The sequence below is a fragment of the Thermobia domestica genome, chromosome 3, assembly GCF_964235325.1.
Source record: "Thermobia domestica chromosome 3, izTheDome1.hap1.1, whole genome shotgun sequence".
Classification (NCBI taxonomy): domain Eukaryota; kingdom Metazoa; phylum Arthropoda; class Insecta; order Zygentoma; family Lepismatidae; genus Thermobia; species Thermobia domestica.
This window is the reverse complement of record NC_137456.1, coordinates 118285187-118308344: the sequence shown is the minus strand read 5'-3', so window position 1 is coordinate 118308344 and position 23158 is coordinate 118285187. Positions and strand designations below refer to the sequence as shown.

The 23158-nt window shown below is 35.8% G+C and overlaps 1 protein-coding gene across 1 annotated transcript in view; it reads left to right on the top strand.

Moving 5' to 3' along the window:
- The window catches only part of LOC145680683 (synaptotagmin-17-like), a 734886-nt gene that overhangs the window by 298571 nt on the left and 413157 nt on the right, over positions 1–23158 (top strand). Inside the window, exon 2 of the mRNA XM_081751574.1 lies at positions 19446–19577. Coding sequence (XP_081607700.1) covers positions 19446–19577 — 132 coding nt within the window. The remainder of the gene's footprint in view (positions 1–19445; positions 19578–23158) is intronic.

Here is a 23158-nt window from a genome sequence, read left to right as displayed (position 1 = left end):
TTATTCTTGTCTTTCGTGCTGGATTGTTGGTTATTCATTCTCGGTTTCTTCAATTTAATGTTGGTTAACATATGTTGTTTTCTTATCTTCGAAGAATTATTTTTAAAATTCACATTTTTTTCTACTTGTATCAATTGACGAAAAATGTTTCTTCTCTTGAAGATAAAAAATAAATGTTTTCTTAAAGCGACTTTAAAACTATCAAATTTACAACGATAACATATATTTATTTCTTTTATTTTATTTAATATGCTGGGCAAAATGCTGTTTTATCTGGCACTAGCTACACATTAAAAGAAGAAGAAGAAGAAATGTTATAAGAAATGTCACGAATAATCAAGGATCTTATAAAATAGAGGATCTGTCCTTACAACAAAATCTTGAAGCCATACGTCACAGTTTCGCCACCCCTACTCTGCTCACTCCGCCCAATAGGATCGCAATGTTTTGAGCCAACAATCATGGCGGAAACGAAAGTTAGACAATTCAGACGGATGGTAGAAATGAGAGTAGCCAATCAGACGTGCCGACTCTCGGTTGTTTTTTGGCTTCATCGGTTTAATAGGATGAAGATACATATGGGCAGATCCTCTATTTATAACATCCTTGTGAATAATCTTGATTTGTAAATATTTTTATTTTTCTGTCGCTAGTTGTAAATGATTCAGTGTTGCTACACTTGGTACAATTGTACCAAATTCAGCTCTTTTTGTCATTCATCGGCCCGTTGGTACAACGGAGGCATTTTCAGTCCCTTTTGTCAAAAAGTTGGTACAATTCTACCCAACTCAGCACCATTTAACAAATACTTGTCACAACATCAAAAGTGCTAGTAAGACTTTTCCTACATCTCTCGTTATTCATACTGTGTGTTGACATAAAAAAATGCTGTTGAACATTCATTTCTGTGACGTTGCACCGCATAACGCTACGAACTTTGTGTAGAAAATTCGTAATTCGAACTGTACGGAAAACAAATGACGCTAGATGAGCGCATCCGTACCGCGCATGAAGAAGACGAGAAAGAAGTAGTGTGGTAGAAATTTTAGTCTTCCTATTTGGATGTTTTAAAATTATTTAAAAAAAACACTTTCTTGATTTAAATTCTTAGAAAAATGGGGGGTGTTATAGAACTTTACATCTGTTACTTTGATGTTATAGAGCCATGAATTACACTCAGGGGTAAAAGTGGATCTGAAAAAGTACGGGGATGTAGGACGTCGCGCCGTTCCCCGTGCATATCTTTCTCCATTGTAATTTTTTAGAAGTGGGGGACGCCACAGATATTTTTTGAGAGTGGGGAGACGGCGTGCCTCCGCTTTCCCCGACGCTTTTATCCCCGTTGGTATAAAATAATAAATTCAGCAATTTTTGTTTCAATTAGGTACTATTTTTTAGTCCACTCCAGAGGTAGGACTGTGGCAGCACTGAAATGATTGTTTACTCGTCGTTAGGACAGTAATCCGGTTGCTACGGTAACAGTTTTCGTTACCAGGGATTTGTTTATAAGTAATTGTCAATATACGTATAATTCATCAGGACGCCATATAACATAGAAGTGTATTGAATTGCTGTGAAGCAATTAATAATTATTTTGAAATATAGTGCATTTAAGTGGTTGAAAAATAGTGTATAAATCAGTGAATACTCGTCGTAGTAAGTAGCAACATATTTTATATGGGTATATAGTACGATATATCGTAGCATTATTATAAATTCTACTTTTAGAACTTCATGAATTCTTTTCAACTGTCATTCTTCTTCCGGATAAAAATGGCAAGCAACTGCCTACAAATTGAATCTTTTATTTCACGGCATAAAAGTGAAACAGGTGTTCTTACCTAATGTTGGTGTGCTGATTTCGAAGTTTGTGAAGACCTTCTGGAATGAGGTCCCTAGTGTCCAAGAAACGTTCAGAGGCTCCAAGGAACGTTCTTATATTCATTAAGAAATATGTTCGACTATAGGAAAAACTCATTGGAAAAATTTAAGCATTTAAAATACCGTTCTCCAGATGCTGATGAAAGCAGTCCTTATGATACAACACGTTACGTACTACAACGTATGTGTAAATGCATCGATTACATAGTAGGGTGAAACACTATCGCTTTCTAATTTTAGCATTGACATAACTTATTTCAGAAAGCAAAATTTTCGCAGATTTGTGTAATTCATTTTCCCGGTAATAGTTGCACTATAATAGTTGAGCCATCCAGCTTAACACAATTTATAACTTGTCATAATAATATGAGTTATTATTTTGAAACATATAGTAAAAACTTTTTCCTAACATTGATTCGCTTTCTTCATAACCTAAATTTATTTTGTTAGTTCAAAATCAAATCCTCTGTACCATCTGCATATATCTGACCAAGGATGCCGATTTCTCTATAAATTTCCGGGGTCGGGGGGACATTCAGATGCAGAAGGCATATATGAGAATTTAAAGGTAAATTGCATTCAAGAGATGCCAATATTGTATATTCATAAATACAATGACGGGAGCCCTAGCAGAGCTATGGGGGGTCCGGGCCCTCTTGGCCCCTCAGGATCGGCGCCCTTGCATCTGACTACATTTTTTGTTGTTTCAATAACAAGTACATATTTCGAAAGTAAGCAATAAGAAGCTACATGAAATAAATACCTGTTAATGAAGTTATTTTTCTATCATAAGCAAGGACGACAGCTGGCAGTTGCACAGACCACCACGTAAAATCAACTCTCACAATATAGTGTTTTCCTACCTCTCTATCTCGCTTCTGATAGACCGAGAGGGCTCAATAATGGAGAGAAATGAGTAAGTATTACAACGTCAAGCAATTGTGTTGTTATTACATAAGCAATTTAGTATGTCTATGATCTAAATCCAATCTCTCCATTTTCTGATTTTCCTTCCCGAAAAAGGAATGCAAAAGAATCATTAGCGATAACTATTAGAATCTGTTATACTAACTAACTATGGCCTATGAATCCGAAAATTCAATGCCGCGTTCAGAAAAGCTGTCCATTGACTTCTGTCCTTAGCCAACTGAACATAGTTTCTATTTTGTATTCCTGTTTCTGCGAGATACGTCTTAATATTGTCCTCCCATCTGCGCCTAGGTCTTAGTGATGGAAGTTTTCCGATTAGATTTCCAGTCAAGACTTTGAAAGTGCTCCTATTTTGTTTTATTCTGGCAACATGATCTGCGCACCTGAACCTCCTAGATTTGACGACCCTAACAACGTCTGGTAAACCGTATAAATTATGCCGTCCCTTGATATGAGGTTTTTGCCATTCTCCATTGCCGTTCCTTTTGGATTCGAATATTCGTCTCTACTTTCAGGATGTGTTCTTCCCTCAGAGTAACCATGTTTCACAACCACAGGGTGCAATCTGCTGTACATGTATTTTAAAATGAAGCTGCATGTTAAAAGGGCCATTTAAGTACGTATAACTTTCAATACTGCTAAGATTATTCAAATTGTTGTTTTAAATTCTCAGTTAATTATTTATTTATGAATATTGTGATACCATAGAAACCAATTATAAAAACATATAACTTTAAAATAAAGTTTTAACGTTGTACTGTTACGGCTAGCAACTTCGTGAAAAAGAGAACATAGACAATTTAATTAAACTAGGCGTTGACTTTGAGATGAAGAGTTGAGGCGACCAGGTTTTATCCCCTTTAAAGACATATCAAATGTCAAAGTTAATCGAAAATGATTTCTTCCTATATTTGGGGTCTAGACAAGATGTTTTCACTCATCCCAAAATAATATTAAAAATAGACTCATTTTCAGGATGAACTCTGTACTTGTTTCCCAGGACTCTTGCTCCAAGAGTCACCTGTCTCTAAGATTTTTGAAGCCAAAAGTTAAGCTAAATTCTTTTCTGAGCCTTCAAAATAATAATAATAATAATAATAATAATAATAATAATAATAATAATAATAATAATAATAATAATAATAATAATAATAATAATAATAATAATAATAATAATAATAAGTATTTGAATACGGTTTGGACGTGGTTTTAGAAACAAATTTTGGTCACTGTTTAACATATGGAAAAATGTACTGAAGTAGATATCACTCAGTGAACAAGAAAACCAAGAAATGTTTAGAATACCTCCTAGCTGTAGTTAGTATAATATAAATTGTCCTAAAAGTGTTTAAAATTGCCTGAACTTCTGATGAATACAAAGAATATGCGACACAGAAATTGCTTTTAAAAAGTGTTAGGACACTTTAAACATAAGCATTAATATACTAACAAGCCGTTTCTCTCTGTATACTCTTTGAACATATCAGAAATTTAAGTGCGATTCGAACACTCTTAATGCACTATTGTTAAGATACGAGGGCTATCCAGAAAGTAGATTACGTTTTCGTCTGTGTCCGCTAGGGGCGGGGCTAGCGCGGCCATCTTGGGGTCAGAGCGTTGCGCAGCTCAGTCGGCATCTAGCCGTGCTAGTGAGAGGTTCGTGCTGTGCTCCGTTAAGATACTGTGACGGTTTGAAATGTCTGCGTTAATTGAAAATCCCGCGAGCTGCGAGGTGCGTGCAGTAATAAGGTTTCTGACAGCAAAAAACTGTAAACCGATAGAAATCTATCGGCAGCTGTGTGAAGTGTATGGGGACAACATTATCACTGAAGGTGGAGTGCGACAGTGGGTCATAAGATTTAAAAATGGCCGAACCAATGTTCACGACGAAGATCGAAGTGGGAGACCCAGCAAAGTGACTACCGAACTTGTCGAAAAAGTCGATGTTAAAGTCCGTGAAAATCGAAAGTTCACAATAACGGAACTTTCTTTGAGTTTTCCACAAATTTCGCGAAGTTTGTTGCACGAAATCATCAGCGAAAAGCTTGGTTACCACAAGTTTTGTGCAAGATGGATTCCAAAAATCTTGACAGAGGACCACAAAAATCAGCGAATGGCTGCAGCGTTGCACTTTTTGGACGCCTACAATAAGGATGGTGACTCTTTACTCGATCGCATCGTTACTGGTGACGAAACATGGGTGAAACACGTGAACTGTGAAACGAAATTGCAATCAATGCAGTGGGGGCACACAGGTTCTCCCCAAAAACCCAAGAAATGCATGCAAACAATGTCGGCAAGGAAGATGATGGCGACTGTTTTTTGGGACAGAAAAGGTGTGATTTTGGTGGACTTCCTGGAAAGAGGCACTACAATAAACGCTCAAAGGTATTGCCAAACTCTGCAAAACCTCAGAAGAGCAATTCAAAACAAGCGCAGAGGAATGTTGAGCTCTAAGATCTTGTTGATTCACGACAACGCCCGGCCCCACACGGCAAATGTCACGCGTGAAGTTCTTGAATCTTTTCAGTGGGAGTTGTTTCCTCATCCGCCGTACAGTCCCGACCTCGCACCGAGCGACTTCCACCTATTCCCAGCAATGAAGAAGTGGCTGGCTATGCAGCGTTTTGATGACGACGAACAGCTGCAAGAAGAGGTAACGAAGTGGTTGAAGTCGCAGGCGGCCGAATTTTTCGACGAAGGAATTTCCAAGCTCGTACATCGCTACGATAAATGCCTTAATTTGAATGGTGACTATGTCGAAAAGTAGTATTTGTGTGTGGCTTTCATCTGTATATAATAAAATTTGTTTCCTATACTTTGTTGATTTTTTATTCCAAAACGTAATCTACTTTCTGGATAGCCCTCGTACATTCCAAACGTTTTTTGTTCACGTTCAAAAATTACTTTTGAAACATTTAAACTCCGATTTTATTTTCAGCGTAAATACATCCCGTTCCTTGCAATTCGTTAGACTCCCTCCAGTGTTTCTTTCAGAAAAAATGTCCCGGGAGGGCACACTTAGTATTTGGAGGGGGCACATCTCCCACTGCTGATATTTATTATATGTTATAGACGTATTATTTTGGGCTTCTCCGGCGGGCACTCTCAGAGTTTTAGGGGCAGTGCCCTCCAGAAAACATGTCTGGAAGAAACACTGTCTGCCTCCCGTTCTACTTTTTTTTTTTTTTTAATGTTTTCTCACAGTTGTCCTTGCTTTAGGTTTTCAGTGGTAAACTATCCCATAGTGACCATTTTCAATGTGGAAAATTTGGTGACGGTCGGTTTATCCCCTATAAAGAAACTCTAAAATTGCCCACTGTGAGCTTCAATCATCAGTCAGTTGAATAAGATATATTAAAATTGACCTAAAAAGAGTAGACCTATTAATTAAACTGAGGAAAAATATTTTAGCAAAGGATAAACTAGACGCTTACATTAAAAAACTTTTTTTATGAAACTAAATCCATCAACCTAATACTTTTATTTAAACATTTAAATGATCTGAAAATGCGAATTGTGCAATGTTATTATTATTTTTTTTTCTTCTTCTCTTTACAAAAGTCAACAATTTACTAGGAATTCATAAAAAGTAGAAATATGATATGTTTTCATAATGAACAGACCTAGCCTCTATATTTTCATTTTTGTGTCTGTTGTAGAAACATTCTTTTTTTCTTTCAATTTGTAATTTGATAAGATATTGCAAGATAATACATGAGTTTTCAAATTTCTTATTTTCTTTAATGCTAAAGATGGTAGTTAAAAAAATATTCCACGAAAGATATATATATATATATATATATATATATATATATATATATATATATATATATATATATGTGTGTGTGTGTGTGTGTGTGTGTGTGTGTGTGTGTGTGTGTTTTCAGAGATTTTCTAACAGTTATATCCAAAATTAAAGTAAACATTGCTGTTATAGTATATTTTTCTGTGGTATTATTATTATAACCGTAGAGCCCAACTCATAGGACGTTAATTAAGAATATTTTAGGAAACGAACCTAAGACTGCTAGATTATGAAATGCGACTTCCATTGTATTGATACTATCGTCACAAATAAACACAATCTTTTGTTTCATTTCTTTATTAAAACTAGTTATCGCGCCCAAGCTTCGACCCACTGTACACTAGAGGTTGTGTGTAATTAGAAGCTTTATTTATTAAGCCTGAAATATTTTATTCATGACAATACGGAACGACTTTGATCTCTCCAACTCCTCAAACTTTCCAACACGATCCAATGAACTCTAGCTCTGGTTATGAACAACAGTATAATAGGCGAAATTTCCTAAGCTACAGCTACTTTTCTCTCTTCGTTTCCTGCAATTAATTGTACTCGTCTTAGAAACTCAAGATAACGTCTTATACTCAAAATGCTTTACAGAAAAATAATATGAAGTAAAACTTAGCTTATTTTTCTCCTTGCGTCGTGTGAGATTGTCAGGGCCGGATTTACATATTTCTAAGCCCTAGACCAAAGCACAATTCTGTGCCCCTAGCCACTCAGAAAGATTATTTATAATTCTTGATAACTTATCTAATGTCTTGCTAGAAAAAAAAAGTCACTCATCTTCCCTGTGCGGGTCCGGAAGTGGGCGTACTCCCCCTTTAGTTTCAACATTGTAGTGTTAGTTATGTAGAATGTTTGTACACTGTTACCTTGAAGTCTTAAGAGTCTTAAGAGTCATAAACATCGGTAAGATCACCATCCATGTCGTAACACAGCTGAATTCTGCGCCAAGTTCTCGCAGATGTTTTGCGGAGATACTCCGGAGTCACGAGGGTGAAGGCGTGTTCCACAGCTTCTCGCAATTCCTGCATTGTGTGATATCGAGTGTTTCTTACTTGTTGCTTTATGAAACCGCAGAGAGCATTGTCTGGTGTCGTTAGATTGGGACTTCTTGGAAGCCAAGCAAAGGGAGCTGGTGAAGATGGACAACTTCTTCCAATCCAGCGGTCAGGAAATGTCTGATTCAGGTAATTGCGCACGTGAATCGCGAAATGCGCTGGTTACGTCATGGTTGGTGATCAGACTGATGTTTATGACTCTTTAAGACTTCAAGGTAACTGTGTACAGACATTCTACCATAACTAACACCATACTGTTGAAAGTAAAGGTGCTAAGTCTACTTCCGGACCACACTGTAGATGTAGAAGCACTCAAAGCCAACTTATGTTTGATTGCTTTTTGGTATTGGAGAATGTTCAAGTTTCCATCAGGAGCAATGGAAAAAGTAGCCTTGCAAATTTTACAGTCAACTTTATAGTTTAACTTTGTTGCTTTTCCTCCAAATTGGAAGGAAACGTGCCTTCAGTTTAGGCATTCTTGTTGATACAAAACTCTAACACTTAACTTGTAATGTATTATCAACGACAGCTCAGCTGGCGCACTTTATCGAAGATTGCAGATCCCCTTGACTGCTAACAGACAATTGCAACTTTGCGCTGCGAATGAATCTACTGGAATGCTCGCTATCAAAAGGAGAGGGTAGTGTGATAACTTTCTCGAAGCGTTTACATGTCATAGTTTTTCATTTATTAGTTACAGAATTCCCAGTCAATGTCAGAATGTTTTATTTTTCAGTTTTCGAATAGGTTGATATTGATGGCAGAAATTGGAAGGGATTAAAATACGGGACATTTGTCTGTCCGGACTAAATTTACGGGGATGAGGAACACTTGAGCCCAAAATCGGGACTGTCCGTTTCTTTACGGGACGTATAGCAGGTTTAAATTTATTTACATTTAACAAATATATTAATAAGCCTGCCATACGTCCCGTGAACGGGACAGTCCTAATTCTGGGCCCGAGTGTCCCGTGTCTTCGTAAATTAATTCGAGACGACAAATTTCCCGTATTTTAACCTTGCTTTATTTCTACTATCAATATCAACTTATTCGAAAAGTGAAAAATAAAAAATTCTGACGTTTGCTGGAAATCCTGTAATTAGTGAATGAACAATAAGCTGCAACATATAACAGCTTCGAGCAAGTTATCACACCAACCTCTCCGATTTGATAGCGAGCTAGCCAATAGACTTGCAGCGAAGAGTTGCAATTGTCCGTTAGCAGTCAAGGAGATCTGCAACCTTCGATGATGTGTACGAGCTGAGCTGTCGTTGATAATACATTACAAGTTAAGTGTTCCAATTTTGTACGAACAAGAATGCTTGAATTGAAGTGTTCTACCAATTTGAAGAAGTACTCGTTTCTGAAAGCAATAAAGTTGAGCTCCGAAGCTGACTGCATTTGCAATGCTACTATTTCCATTGCGCCTGGTAGAAACTTAGACACTCTCTAACATCAAAAGCAAGAAAACATAAGATGGCTTCGAGTGCTTCTATATCTACAAACACAGGGAAGATGAGTGACTTTTTCTCCAGCAAGACATTAGACAAGTTAACAAGAATTATAAACAATCTTTCTGTGAGGCTAGGGTCACAGAATTGTTCTTTGGTCTAGGGCTTACGAGTTAGAAATATGTAAATCCAGCCTTGACAATTACACACGACGCAAGGAGAAAAATCAGCTAAGTTTTCATCAGATTAAACTGACAAACGTAATTTTGGCAAATACAGGCATGTAAATAAATATAGCTAAACGCGACAAGAATATTGAAGGTAGATTGTATCACTGATTTAAATAAAAAGAGATAATTTGCGTATTGTTTTCCTGTAAAGTATTTTCGTAGGACGTCATCTTGAGATTTTAAGGCGATTCTTTTGTAGTTGGATTGTAAATATCTTCACTCCGTACAATTAATTGCAGGGAACAAAGAGAGTAGGGAACTTTCGCCTGTAATACTGTTGTTCATAACCAGAGCTACAGTTCATTAAATTGTGTTGGAAAGTTTGCCGAGCAGAAGGAGATCAATGGTGTTCCGTATTATGATGAAGAAAAAAATATGGCAGATTTAATATTAGTTTAGTTTATTCATTTATAAAGTTTGCCTATTAACCATATGCAGTAACACAAATATAAATAAGGTTATAACTCTTGCCTTATTTTGAAATAATTAAATTGAGTCTATAACTAACTAACTAACTCTGCGGCCTATGGAACCCGGAGGTTCAATGCCGCTATCACAAAAGCTCTCTACTGACTTCTATCCTTAGCTAACCGCATCCAGTTTCTACTTTGTATTCCAATCTTTGCGAGATCCATCTTAATATTGTCCTCCCATCTGCGCCTACGCCTTCCTAATGATCGTTTTCCGATTGGTCTTCCAGTCAAGACTTTGAAAGTGTTTCTACTTTCTTCCATTCTAGCTACATGACCTGCCCACCTAAGCCTCCTAGACTTAATCACCCTAACAATGTTGGGTAAACTGTATAAATTATGTAGTTCCTCGTTATGAAGTTCCGCCACTCCCCATTCCCGCTCCTCTTGGGTCCGAATATTCGTCTCAGGATCCTGTTCTCAAATACTTTCAGTCTATGTTCTTCCCTCAGAGTAAGCGACCATGTTTCGCAACCATACAGAACAACATGCATGATTATCGTTTCATATATTTTAAGCTTCAAATTCCTCGACAGAATTCGCGACGACAAGAGATTTTGAACCGAATAGTAACACGAATTCCCTGGTTTTAGTCGACATTTAATTTCTTCGTGAATATGATTTTCGTCTGTTAATATTGATCCTAGATATTTGAAAGTATCCACTTTATCAAAAGTATTATTTTAACGCATCCATAATTTGCTGTATTACGGTCCCGACGCACTTCCATGTATTTAGTTTTCACTGCATTTACTTCTAAACCATGTCCCTACAAGCGTTTATTAAGATCTCTGCATTTCTTTCTATTGTCCGCCTATCATTCCCTACTGAATTTACATCATCAGAATATGCCATAACCTGGAAGAAATTGAGTCCATAAAAATCTTAATTCGCAATTAAATCATCACAATCTACCTATTAAACTGCTAGGTTTATGTTTGTCCGCAATCTTTCGACAATGAGATTTCGAAAACGAAAAATGCTAGAAACGTGTCGTTTTCACTGGACGATTCCAAATTTTGTGTAGATTGGCCAGTTCTAATTAAATATTTTTTTTAAAAAAAAGGCCGTTATTACATTTTAGGAGTACACAGGAAGTATTGTTTTTTTTTTAAAAAAAAAGCATCATATCCTACGAGTTATACATTCCAACACCACATCATTGTATATTGGGGTTGTATATCTCTCAGGCATTAGTTTAAATGCCAAATTTTAATGAAAAACGAAGGATAACCATTTCTCCAGGCTAAGATGAATTTTTATTGTTTGGAGTATTTTTGTTCAATGAACACCATATATATCATTGTCATTATAATTAATTATATATGTAATGTATTTGCTTACTACATACTCATGTAAGACGAAAGGAAACACTGATCATACATTAATTACAAACTCCAACCGGAATTAGGCTCAATCTTTGCAAACGATGCAAGATATTGAAAAAATAATCGAAGAAATCGCCCCTTCGTGGTACCCCTTGCCGATTTTTATAAAGACGTCCTTTACTAGTGTCTGTAAAGGGACGTGTACAGATATTGTGAGGAATGACAAGGACATTCATGCTCATATGTGAATGATGCGTTGTGTAGAGAGCGCAGGTTCAGCTAGTAGTTCTATAATTGAGTCTATTGATTGTCTACCATTGAGAGGCTTTATAATGTAATAGTATATTTTAATTTACTGTTTCACCCTTTGTTAGTTATTTCTTCATAAACACATGTAATATTCGTGATATTTCTATAGAGAAGATAGGAAAATTAACCCTATTTACAATTGTCTAATCTCAAACTATACTTTTGCTGCGCGCAGAATTCATCTGGTAAATGCAGTGAAAACGAAATATTTAGATATGATAAGTGTAATACAATTTTTTTTATTGACTATTATCAAGTAATTTAACATAGAGACCCATCTGGTTTTGCGATATAACTTCAGTTACAGTTTAAGAAAGAACACATATTTATTCTAGTTGTTTCCAGAGAAAATAAGGTCAAACTGTCTGCGCACCTAAAGTTCAAAGGAACCTCCTTTAAAATTACATTAAGAGCACTTTTGTAACACGACAAAACCTCAAATTATATTTCTCTCGAGCGTGGAAACATTTCCTAGAAATAAGCCACCTGATGCACATTAATTAAAATATACATTATATTCGCTGCGGGAAATAATAATACAGTGCTAGTTAATGCTTTTGTGTTGTTCTGCCTTAACCTGCTATTAAACTCAACTCTAGAGTACTTCATTCAATCTTTTCCTTAAAACCAAACACGAGAGTACTTGTTCTCTTCTGTAGCTAGCTACTTTACTTTGTGGAAGCTTTGCTTACTCTTAAATTGAAGAAGGAACTAATGTATATTTGAAATGTACACAAATATTTCTTGTATAATAATAAATAATTTAGGGTTTACAGAGAATTAATATACGTCATTCCGCATTTAAATATGTATTTATTTTTTTTATATTTTCAAATCATGTAACATTCTTGTGCGTATTTTGTTATTAGTGGGTGATCTTTTTGCAATTAGTTATTTTATATACCTTGGGTGATCTCGTACTCAGAAAGTTGAGATATTTCAATGCAGTGCAATTTTCTGCTACCTTCTTTTGTTCTGGTCAGCGTTGCCAACGAGTTCAACAAAATTATGCCGGATTCGCGATCAAAACCACCACGATTCAATTGAAATTAAGGTGATTTGAAAATATCATTAGAATCGTGACATTGTTAAGAATGTTGCACAATATTTTTGTTATTTATAGTAGTTATATATATTTCAGAAAATATATGTACAGTATAAAAAAATCAAATGCATTAACCACTAAGGCATTATTAGTATTAAATCATCGTCTGATTTGACTTCTTCAGCTCGAAGTGGAGTAATTGCTGTTTTCAGTATATCAATGTTTCTTCATACGAGGACAGGCAAAATCACTGCAGCATTTCCCTAAGTCCCTAATCGTGTTAATCTTGCATTCAATCTTTTAAATATGGACAAGTTAAACAGTTCTTTCTGTTTTTTCTTCGAATGCCTGTGAACATTATACATTTTCTGTTCTCATTTGAAACCCAATACATTGAGGAAAACTAAAACACCAGAGAAAATAATCACATATCGGGGAGTGGGGGGGAGAACGCCCTTAAACAACAAATAAAGAGGATGTTCGTTAAAAGCGACGGATTTAATTTGCTTAATATAATACTGAATGTTTAGAAAATGGTAAATAGTTTACGTCATTACAACGGATAAATATTCCGATTTAAGAATGGAAGACGACATCCTTCACGACTTTGTTTGCAGGACTTAACCCTCTCGATTAAATTTATAATTACTTTTGCACATATTTGTTCATTATTGTTGCTGATAAAACGTTCAATTTCCTCCTCGAAATTTTGCATTGTTTCGGGTTGGTTTGTGCAGACCTCTGAGATGTAAGAATTCTCAAAAACAAATAACAGCAAAGAATAAGGTCAAATGACCTAACTCGCCTGTTGTTGTCATTACTTCAAACGAGATTTCGTCCCTCAATTTCTCACGTAAACAAGACAATAGTCTTCGTTCCATATCAATTCCGTTCAAATGCAGACACAAAGAAAACTGGAACTATAGTGCAGTACTGTTTCCCATAAACTCTCACAGCATTCCTATCCTTGCTTTGAAAACAAGTACAATCCTATCATTAAATCTGTTCAAAGTTCACACCACACTACACGGTTACTTGTAAGGACAGTTTTGCCATTCCGATCACAAGGTATGTTGCGTAAAGCAAATTTGGGATTCTTAAATCGAAAAAATGGGATGACAGTTAAAGGGTGTTGTCCAGTTATCCCGTCGGTTTCAATTTTGGGATAAACTGTACGCCGTAACCCGGCACGGTTGTATTGTTAACGAGGTGCTTCGCATTCTTCGAATTCTTTTCTGCATCCCCAATCTTTGTGTAATATTTTTGCAAAATATCGATGACACTATTGATCTAAAGCAATACTAAATGTACAAAATCCATGCCCAACATTCTTGTTCGCTAATTATTTACGCCTTGCAATTATCTACGAGCCTTAGAATTATCTACGAGGAGATGGACTTTTCAGGATCCCGATTTGTCTGAGAGCATGCTAATAACTGAGAAAAATCAATAAGATACATAATATAGATTGTGGTGTGGCAATGTAAGTACTACTACAAGCAGACGGAGTAGCGAATATAAATCATATTTTATATTGTTCCTCATACTTTTAGAGAAGTTTTGATTGGAAAAGGCTAAGCACAAATGAACAGAAATTGGCAACTTTGAACACAATATTAACCAAAATCGCAGTTAATAGCTAAACTACATTTTTATTGCCCAAACCACTGGCGCAAATCCCGGGGGCATGAGGGGGACATGTCCCAGCAATCTTGGAACTAGGGTACTGTCCCCCTCAATAATACGATTTGAACTGTGGTTTTGGGGAATAAATGTGATGATTTGTGTTCGATGCCACAAACGAAAGTGAGATAGGAAATTGATTTCTCTTGGTTTTTCATTTTTTTAAACAGAATCGTGTTCTGTAGGATTTCAAACAAAGCTTCCTGCTCTGGCGCGCTTGGTAGTCTCATCAATCTGTATTAATTCCACTTCCGCTACTTGGGCACAGATTGCGATAAGTGGCAGGGAAGGTTATGTCCCTCTCATCATGCCGAAAAATTATCTCAGCTGCAGATACGGGCATAAATTCTGGAGAAAATGAAGGAACTCCACCCAATAATCCGATCTGGAAAGTGCTTTTTAGAGATAATTGTGATGATTTGTATCCAAATATCCGTCCTCCCCGTTCGCCCCAATGTTGAAGACAGATTGGTACCGATGGACCAAACATTACTTGAAAAAGGGTAGATTTTGCCATAAACTGATTAAATTGGCAACACTGCACACGTGTGCTATTCAATTGCATTGCCAAGTTTCTGAAATATCCAGATTTCCCGCCAACACGTTGATTACTAGGTGTCACCCCTAGAGCAGTGTTGCCAATAATGTTTTAATTAAGCCCTACAACTAAGTTAAAATTTTCCTACTTTTCACCGAAAGTTCCCACTCGAAATCTTAACTTAAATATTAATACTAAGTTCATACATAACTTCGCTAAATAAAATTATGCAATATATATTTTCTCTCAAATAAATCCTTTAGGTATGCTGATGTTTTCTTCCATCAGGGGCGAACCCATGGAGGGCCAACCGGATCCGGACATCACCCAAAACTTCCTAACTCAACATAAATTTGTACACTTTCTCAATAAAACTACTTGTTTAACAGCGAAATGACTATTATAACACGAAAATTTGATCTTACTCTTTATCTGTACTCTTTCTCTTATAAAAACAAGCTAGTTCTGTCATTTTAAGAAATATCATCGACATCATAGGTTTTCTGCCCTTACTGGCAGGTCACTTGCAGCAGCTGAGAAGCTTCCATGCTCCACGGTCCTCCGCTAACCTCTTCGTGTTGACGTATGATCTTTCTTTCCTTTTTTCTTTTTTTTTTTTGTATTATCCATTAATTGTAGTCTCCGCTCCTCCCTCTCTTTCCCGCCACCATACCTTCAAGAACGTTCCTCATGATACAATTTCTTCTTAGGCAATGTCCCAACCAGTTTTTCTTCCTCTTCTTAACAATAAATAAAAGTGTTCTTTTCTCCTCCACCATTTCTAACACCCTCTCATTCGTTTTCCGCTCGACCCAACTAATTCTTTCCATTCTTCTCCACACCCACATTTCGAATTCTTCCAGTCGTTTTTAATCACTTTTACGTAATGTCCACGTTTCCGCCCCATACAGTACAACACTCCACACGAAGCATTTTATGAGTCTTTTTCTCAACTCTTTATTCAAGGTCCCACAAAACAGACCTTTCTTCCTCCTAAAAACTTTGTTCACCATTCCTATTCTTGTTTTTATTTCACATTCGCACTTCATGGCATTACTAAGAATACTACCCAGATATAGAAAACTATTCACTTGTTCTATTTTCTCCCCTCCCACTTTTATATTTGACACAGACCTCTTCGTTCCAATCACCATGGCTTTTGTCTTTCTAAAATTTATTTTCACCCCATAGTTTTCAAGGCTCATCCTCAGGTTTTCTAACATTTTATTGATTTAAAAATAATATAGCTGGAAGTATTTTGTAATTACTTTATAGTTACTTTTAGGATGTACAGTAATTTCCGTCATAATATTGGACCAATCCCCTAAAGTTTGGACCCCTCCCAAAAAAAACTTCTTTGTGTGCCCCTGCCTTCCATTATATTTTTCTGAAAACATGAAAAGCTAGAATGCAGCTTTTTTCCAGTATAACTGGGTTCCAATACCTTGATGAAAAAGTGAACCTTTATAATACTTTACTTATGGAGATATATGTATTGATCTGTTTTGTCAAGAGTTCTAGTCTCTATCGTGTGACCTTAGGGAGGAAATCTATAATGAAAACACCTCTGAATTAAGAAGCTCTGGCCTCAATTTCGTATTTCACCTTTGTTTTATTGTCACACTATGTACAGAAAGTTCGTCACAGTCAACTAAAATTCTATGGTATTTTTCTTCCGTCTTCTCGAAGTTAGAGTCTGGTAACTCAGGTCCAATCACAATTTGTCATGATTGTGTGAAACACGATAGTATTGATCAATTATTATCAGTATATTGGTGTATTAGTGAACTACACTTTATTTAACAAATTAAGTTTCTCTAAAAATCCTTGTGTTTCCTACGGTCCCTATGATTAGGAGAAATGTCTAAAAGTCCCTACAGTAGGCAATTCTGCGCTAGAGGCTATAGTAATGCCCCCCAACCTAGCGAAAACCGTTTACGTTGACACAGTGGTACATTGCTTATCCATGGTAATTTTTATCTTTTACACTTCTTTCTCACTTCAACAATTTCCATCAGTCTCTCAAATTGTAAGTTGTTCATGAACATTTTCATTTCCCTTTCCACTTCCATTTGTTACACCATGATGTGTAAGTACAGACAGTCTGTATTCTACTTTAATTGTACAGTATCAAATTGTTGAAAATGTTTTTTTTTTTTAAAGTAGTTACAGCACATATTTAAACTGAAGTGGCATGCACATTAGTCCCAGATTAGCTGTTATTGAAAAAATGAAATGAAATCTTTGATTTACGTCTCATGATTATGCTGGCTAAGCTAAAGGAGACGGTGATGATGAGAAATGAATAAAATGGTGGAATGAAAGAAGTGGGAGAAAACGGGAGAATTTCGAGAAAACTACGCAGGCGGTGTTTGTGCACCACAGATTTCTTCAAATCTGTTTAAAAGTTGTTTGCTTCGTTCATTTTGATTTGATTTTCAGTTTAGCACCCCTATCAGCAACGAGATTGTGTCTGAAGTGGACCTACAGTTTAACGTACACATGAGCTCCCGCTGGGAATCGAACCCGAGTATCCCATGCCTAAGGCGCGTACACTAAGCGCGATGGAGCTCGTATCTTACTTCGTGACAATGGAATTTTATTATACATAATTTTAATAGTTTGCAATCAAATTCAGTTGTAAGTAATATTAAATTTATTTAGTATAACGCAAACTCATTTTGGAAATTGAGCCAGACTTGAAGAAGATGAATTCAGTGAAATTACATAATTAAGCTTGCAGTTCATTTCAAAGAAAGCGGGAAAATAATTTACCATATAAATGAAATGGATTGTAAACTAAATGCGATGTAAGCACACAAGACGGTTCAAATCAACACTATTAATCAAGTATTTTCTGCAGATATACTAAATCTACGGTAGATATACATGTATATATATACCTAGTATAGATTTGGTAGTTTTGTGAATTGTCTTGTTATAGAAATACAAGATATATATATATATCTTGACCCTCAGGTATACACTGGATAAAGCGACAAACTATGGTTTAGCCCCTCCCTTGATCATATCCTGGATCCGCCATTGTATATATATCAAAATGAAATCATGTAGCAGCCTGCCATAACGCATTATTTTGTGTTCGAACTATAATTAGTTGTCAATATAAGGTCATTAGATTTCCTTTTCTAATGAATTCAAACCCAAACCTAGAGAGAGAGTGATTACAGTGAAATATACTAGACACACCAATGCTTTACATGTATTAGTTCATGTGCGGTTGTGACCGAGCCTTCTGTAAATACATTGTAAGTTAAAATCTAACTTAATTAAAAGCTCTAATTGTTTACATTCAACAAATATATTTATATTATTAGTATTAGTATTAGTATTATTTGAGTTGACCAACCAACCAACATGCGGACCAACAAATATTAATGCTGAAACTAAAAAATGTGGAATATAATCCTACAATAAAGTTATTAAGTTGCAATTAGTTCATCACAATAGTTTTAAATCTGCAAATTGCCAGCAAGATAGCGACATCTATAAGCATCACGCAGGTAAGCGATATCACAGTTAGTGATATTTATTAACGTTACATTTTTTCTATTGGAAGTTACTCTGGCGCTATGATGCATTTGCCCTTTTTATTAATGAGAATTAGAGTGATGTTATGAGACATTCGTTCTTTTTATTAATGGCAATCAGCGAAACACCATCAGACATTTTTCCTTCTTACTAATGGGAATTAGAGTGACAATGACACATTTCTCCTTTTATTAATGAAAATTAGCGTGATGTTATGAGAGATATGCCCTTTTTATTAATGGGAATTAGAGTGACGCTATGATTCATTTGCCCCTTTTATTAATGGGAATTAGGGTGACGCTATGATTCATTTGCGATTTTTATTAATGGGAATTAACATGATGTTATGAGACATTTACCCTTGTTATTATTGGAAATTAATGTGATGTTATGAGACATTTGCCCCTTTTATTAATGGGAATTAGAGTGACGCTATGATTCATTTGCCCCTTTTATTAATGGGAATTAGGGTGACGCTATGATTCATTTGCCCTTTTTATTAATGGGAATTAGCATGATGTTATGAGACATTTACCCTTGTTATTATTGGAAATTAATGTGATGTTATGAGACATTTGCCCCTTTTATTAATGGGAATTAGAGTGACGCTATAATTCATTTGCCCCTTTTATTAATGGGAATTAGGGTACGCTATGATTCATTTGCGATTTTTATTAATGGGAATTAACATGATGTTATGAGACATTTACCCTTGTTATTAATGAAATTAGCGTGATGTTTTTATTAATTTACCTTAGCTCCTTTGTGATTAAGCTATTAGCGTATGCGTCCCTTTGGCGTGGCAAACCCGGGTTCGATTCCCGGGGGAGCTAATGTGGTTTGGATTCTACGTTAATCAGTAGGTTCACGTCTTATATAGCCTCGCTGCTGAACGGGAACTCAAATTCAACTCAACTCAATCTATTTATTAATGAGAATTAGCGTGATCTTATAAAATATTTGCCCTTTTTATTAGTGGGAATAAATAGAGACACAATGAGACATTTGCCCTTTTAAAATAGTATATTAAAGTGAGGTGGATCATCTTACTTTAATCTTGTCTAGATTTCCTGACAAAACATTCCTGTATACATTCATTGTTTTGAATATACTATGAATGAGATATAAATTTGAGTTTACTTTCTTTTTATTCCCATAGATGAAGCAAGAGGCGCTGCTGGACAGAGTATGGAACTGGATGTGCTGCCGTTGCTGTGAATGTTGTGACTGCTGCGATTGGTTGGTTGATAGCAGAGAAAAAAGGAAACAAGATATCACCTATTTTCTACAGGTAACATCATTTCCCTTCTCTTAAATGTGAACATTATGTCATGTTTTTGTTCAGCTTAATGTTGTGTCATGTCCTTGGTAAAGATTGAACTTCAGTTTCCGGCCAGCCATTCAGGAGAGGAAGCCGGAAGTGACAGGAAAGGAAGTATTATTTTTTGATGAAGTTATCTTTTATTATTATTCTTTTATTACTGTTAGACAATTCTGTGAAATACTTTTTTCAAGCACTTGGCTGTTGTACTTAATTCTAAGTTGAGCAGTAGTGGATGTTGAAGAAGTCGCAGAAGTAAAAATTTACTATTTACGAACTCGCACTAAGGGAAAACCTTGTCTAATGTACCAATTCCAATATATATATCTCTCTCTCTGTATATATATATATATATATATATATATATATATATATATATATATATATATATATAGTGTTCGAAGTGGAGAAAAAGCAGAGGCGGTATGTTTTATTACGTAATGACTGAAAACCACTGGAGAGCTTATCTTTCGTTACGGAAGGGGGGGGGGAGCATGGAGAGACTTTGATCCACTTCCAACAACCAGGAGCGGATTAAGGGCGGAGCCAATGGAGCCTAGGCTCTGGCGTCCGCAGGTTCAGGGCCCCCGAAAATCCCTCTCTTTAATACCAAAATATAGCAATCAACTTATTATATTGTATGCTTCAGACCTATGCTATTTTTTCCGCTCGCTACGCTTGCGGTACCACTGGAGTTAAGTCTTCTTCCGCCAGCTTCTTCACGATACTTATTTTGTGAGGGAGTGAGCTATTTTGGACCTCTATTACAAACCAAATTATTATAGTCACAATTACTTTGAACTATCGCTGTCTGAGCAAATCTAGGAGGTTATCCAAATCTCCTTAACAATAAAACTTTCCTATTCAAATCAATTTGGGCTCCCTGATACTAAAAAGTCATTCCCTAACAAGATGTCTTCGGAAATGTTCTCCTGTTAATTTTGAAACGTACAATTGCTATCTTGTTTATCAAAAGAGTATTCTAAGCAATTCCTTTTATTCGTGTGTCGATATTCAATATCTTAGCCTTAGGTAAAACTAAATCCTTTCTAACTATTGATATCTGCGAAGGGGAATCTAATACAGCATTGGCATTCTTATCTTCAATCAATAATGACATTAAGATCATATTATTCCGTGTAGTAAAGAAGGATTTTACAACACGACTCTTATTTCCTAATATAGTGTAACCTGTAAATGTACTTCCCACATTTACAGACATTACGCGTTTAAAGATTTTTTATGCAATAAACACGCATCTTCTGTGTGAAAACCATGACCACAAAAAGAGCAAATGCGATGTGTTTGTGCCTAATAAGGAAATTTTTTATAAATGTTTCGTGTTAGTGGGTATTTGAAACTGATAATTATGAAAATTTCCTCTGGGATAAAATTAATTTCTCGTCTGGCCTCTAAAATTTCTAAAATTTTACCACGAAATCCACCTCTAAAATTTCCACTTTGATTGTCATTCATAATTGATTGAATTGGGATTTCTTCTATTTTGCCTGTAAAAATTACTCCCTTTTCCTTGAAAATTATGTCTGTTTTTGTTACCATTGTTTTTGTTACTACTGTTAGTCTTGTTTTGATCAGATTGTTAAGTTCTCTAACGTTCTCTAAAATATTACAGCATAGTTCTTGGTGTTTCGATAAGCCTATGAGGCTGTGTAAGGCAGCAAAGAAAATTTATGCGCTAGAATTACTAATAACATAGGGAACCCTTGAAATAGTCGGCTCCAGGGCTCCAAAAGCCTTAATCCGCCCCTGCCAACAACGTTGAAAAAAAATATAAAAATATCCCCTTATATTATATTTCAGAGAATTATAGACGAAAATGCTCAAAAAACGTGCTTTTATATTAACAATTTCCTGCGGGAAAACCTCCGGATATTACACTCGAATGAGGGGTACTTCAAACCCCCGTAAGATCCACACCCACAGCAGACAACCCCTAAATTCGCGATGCTCAAAATACATTTATATGAAATATGACAAGAACACACACACACACATACATATGAAAGAAACAATTCAATAGGGTACATCAAAATATGAACTAGATGAACTTCTTTGAAGACGCCTCATTTTAAAAACGAAATGTAGAAAAAAGATATAAATGTCGGTGTTGTCAACTTGGAAATTATTTCTACATAAGAAATAAAATCTTTTTACGTGCAAAGCTATTCATCAATTACTGTGTATGAAAATTGATTTATTAAAGGTATGTAGGATCTACTCTTCCATGACGGTATGTCTTCATCACTAAAAAACCAGAGGCGGTATGACATACCACCGCATACCCACTTATTTCGCAGGCCGACCACTATATATATATATATATATATATATATATATATATATATATATATATATATATATATATATATATATATATATATATATATATATATATATAAGAATTAGGAAAACATTATATAAGTTTCTTTTTTCCTTACTTTGGAGGGACAGCTATTTATTTATCATCTGTTTTACCTTTTTCAAGAAACTTATCAACAAGTAAGTGTTAGGATAGGGGAAGAACTGACGGAAGAGAGTGCAATTGGAAGGGGAGTTCGACAAGGATGCTGCCTCTCGCCAACAAATATTTAACGTCTATCTAGGATAGAAAGTGAAAAAGAGTTTACATTATGATGACGGCATTTCGGTAGGAGGTAGAATGATTAGGTGCATAAGATTTGCAGACGATATGGTGCTTGTTACAGAATCTGAAAAGGAAATCAATAAAATGTTAGAAAACCTGAGGATGGGCTTTGAAGAATATGGGATGAAAATAAATGTTAGAAAGACAAAAGCCATGGTGATTGGAACGAAGAGGTCTGTGTCAAATATAAAAGTGGGAGGGGAGAAAATAGAACAAGTGAATAGTTTTCTATATCTGGGTAGTATTCTTAGTAATGACATGAAGTGCGAACGTGAACTAAAAGCAAGGATAGGAATGGCGAAAGAAGCCTTTAGGAGGAAGAAAAGTTTGTTTTGTGGGACCTTGAATAGAGAGTTGAGAAAAAGACTCATGAAATGCTTCGTGTGGACTGTTGTACTGTATGGGGAGGAAACGTGGACATTACGTAAAAGTGATGAAAACGACTGGAAGCCTTCGAAATGTGGATGTGGAGAAGAATGCAAAGAATTAGTTGGGTCGAGCGGAAAAAGAATGAGAGGGTGTTAGTAATGGTGGGGGAGAAGAGAACACCTTTAGATATTAAGAAGAGGAAGAGAAACTGTTTGGGACATTGCTTGAGAAGAAATTGTATCATAAGGGACGTCATAGAGGATATGGTGGCCGGAAAGAGAGGAGGGGCGAAGGAGACTACAATTAATGGATGATATAAAAACAGAAAGATCGTGCGTGAAGACCGTGGACCGTGGAGCATGGAAGCTTCTCAGCTGCTGCAAGGGCAGAATACCTATGATGATGAAGATTACCTCTTTCAATAACCGCCACTTACTAGTTAGAGTGGGTTCACCAAGTTGTGTTTATCACATGTTAAAAGATGTGGAAGCTAACAAAACTTTATTTCCTTCTGTAG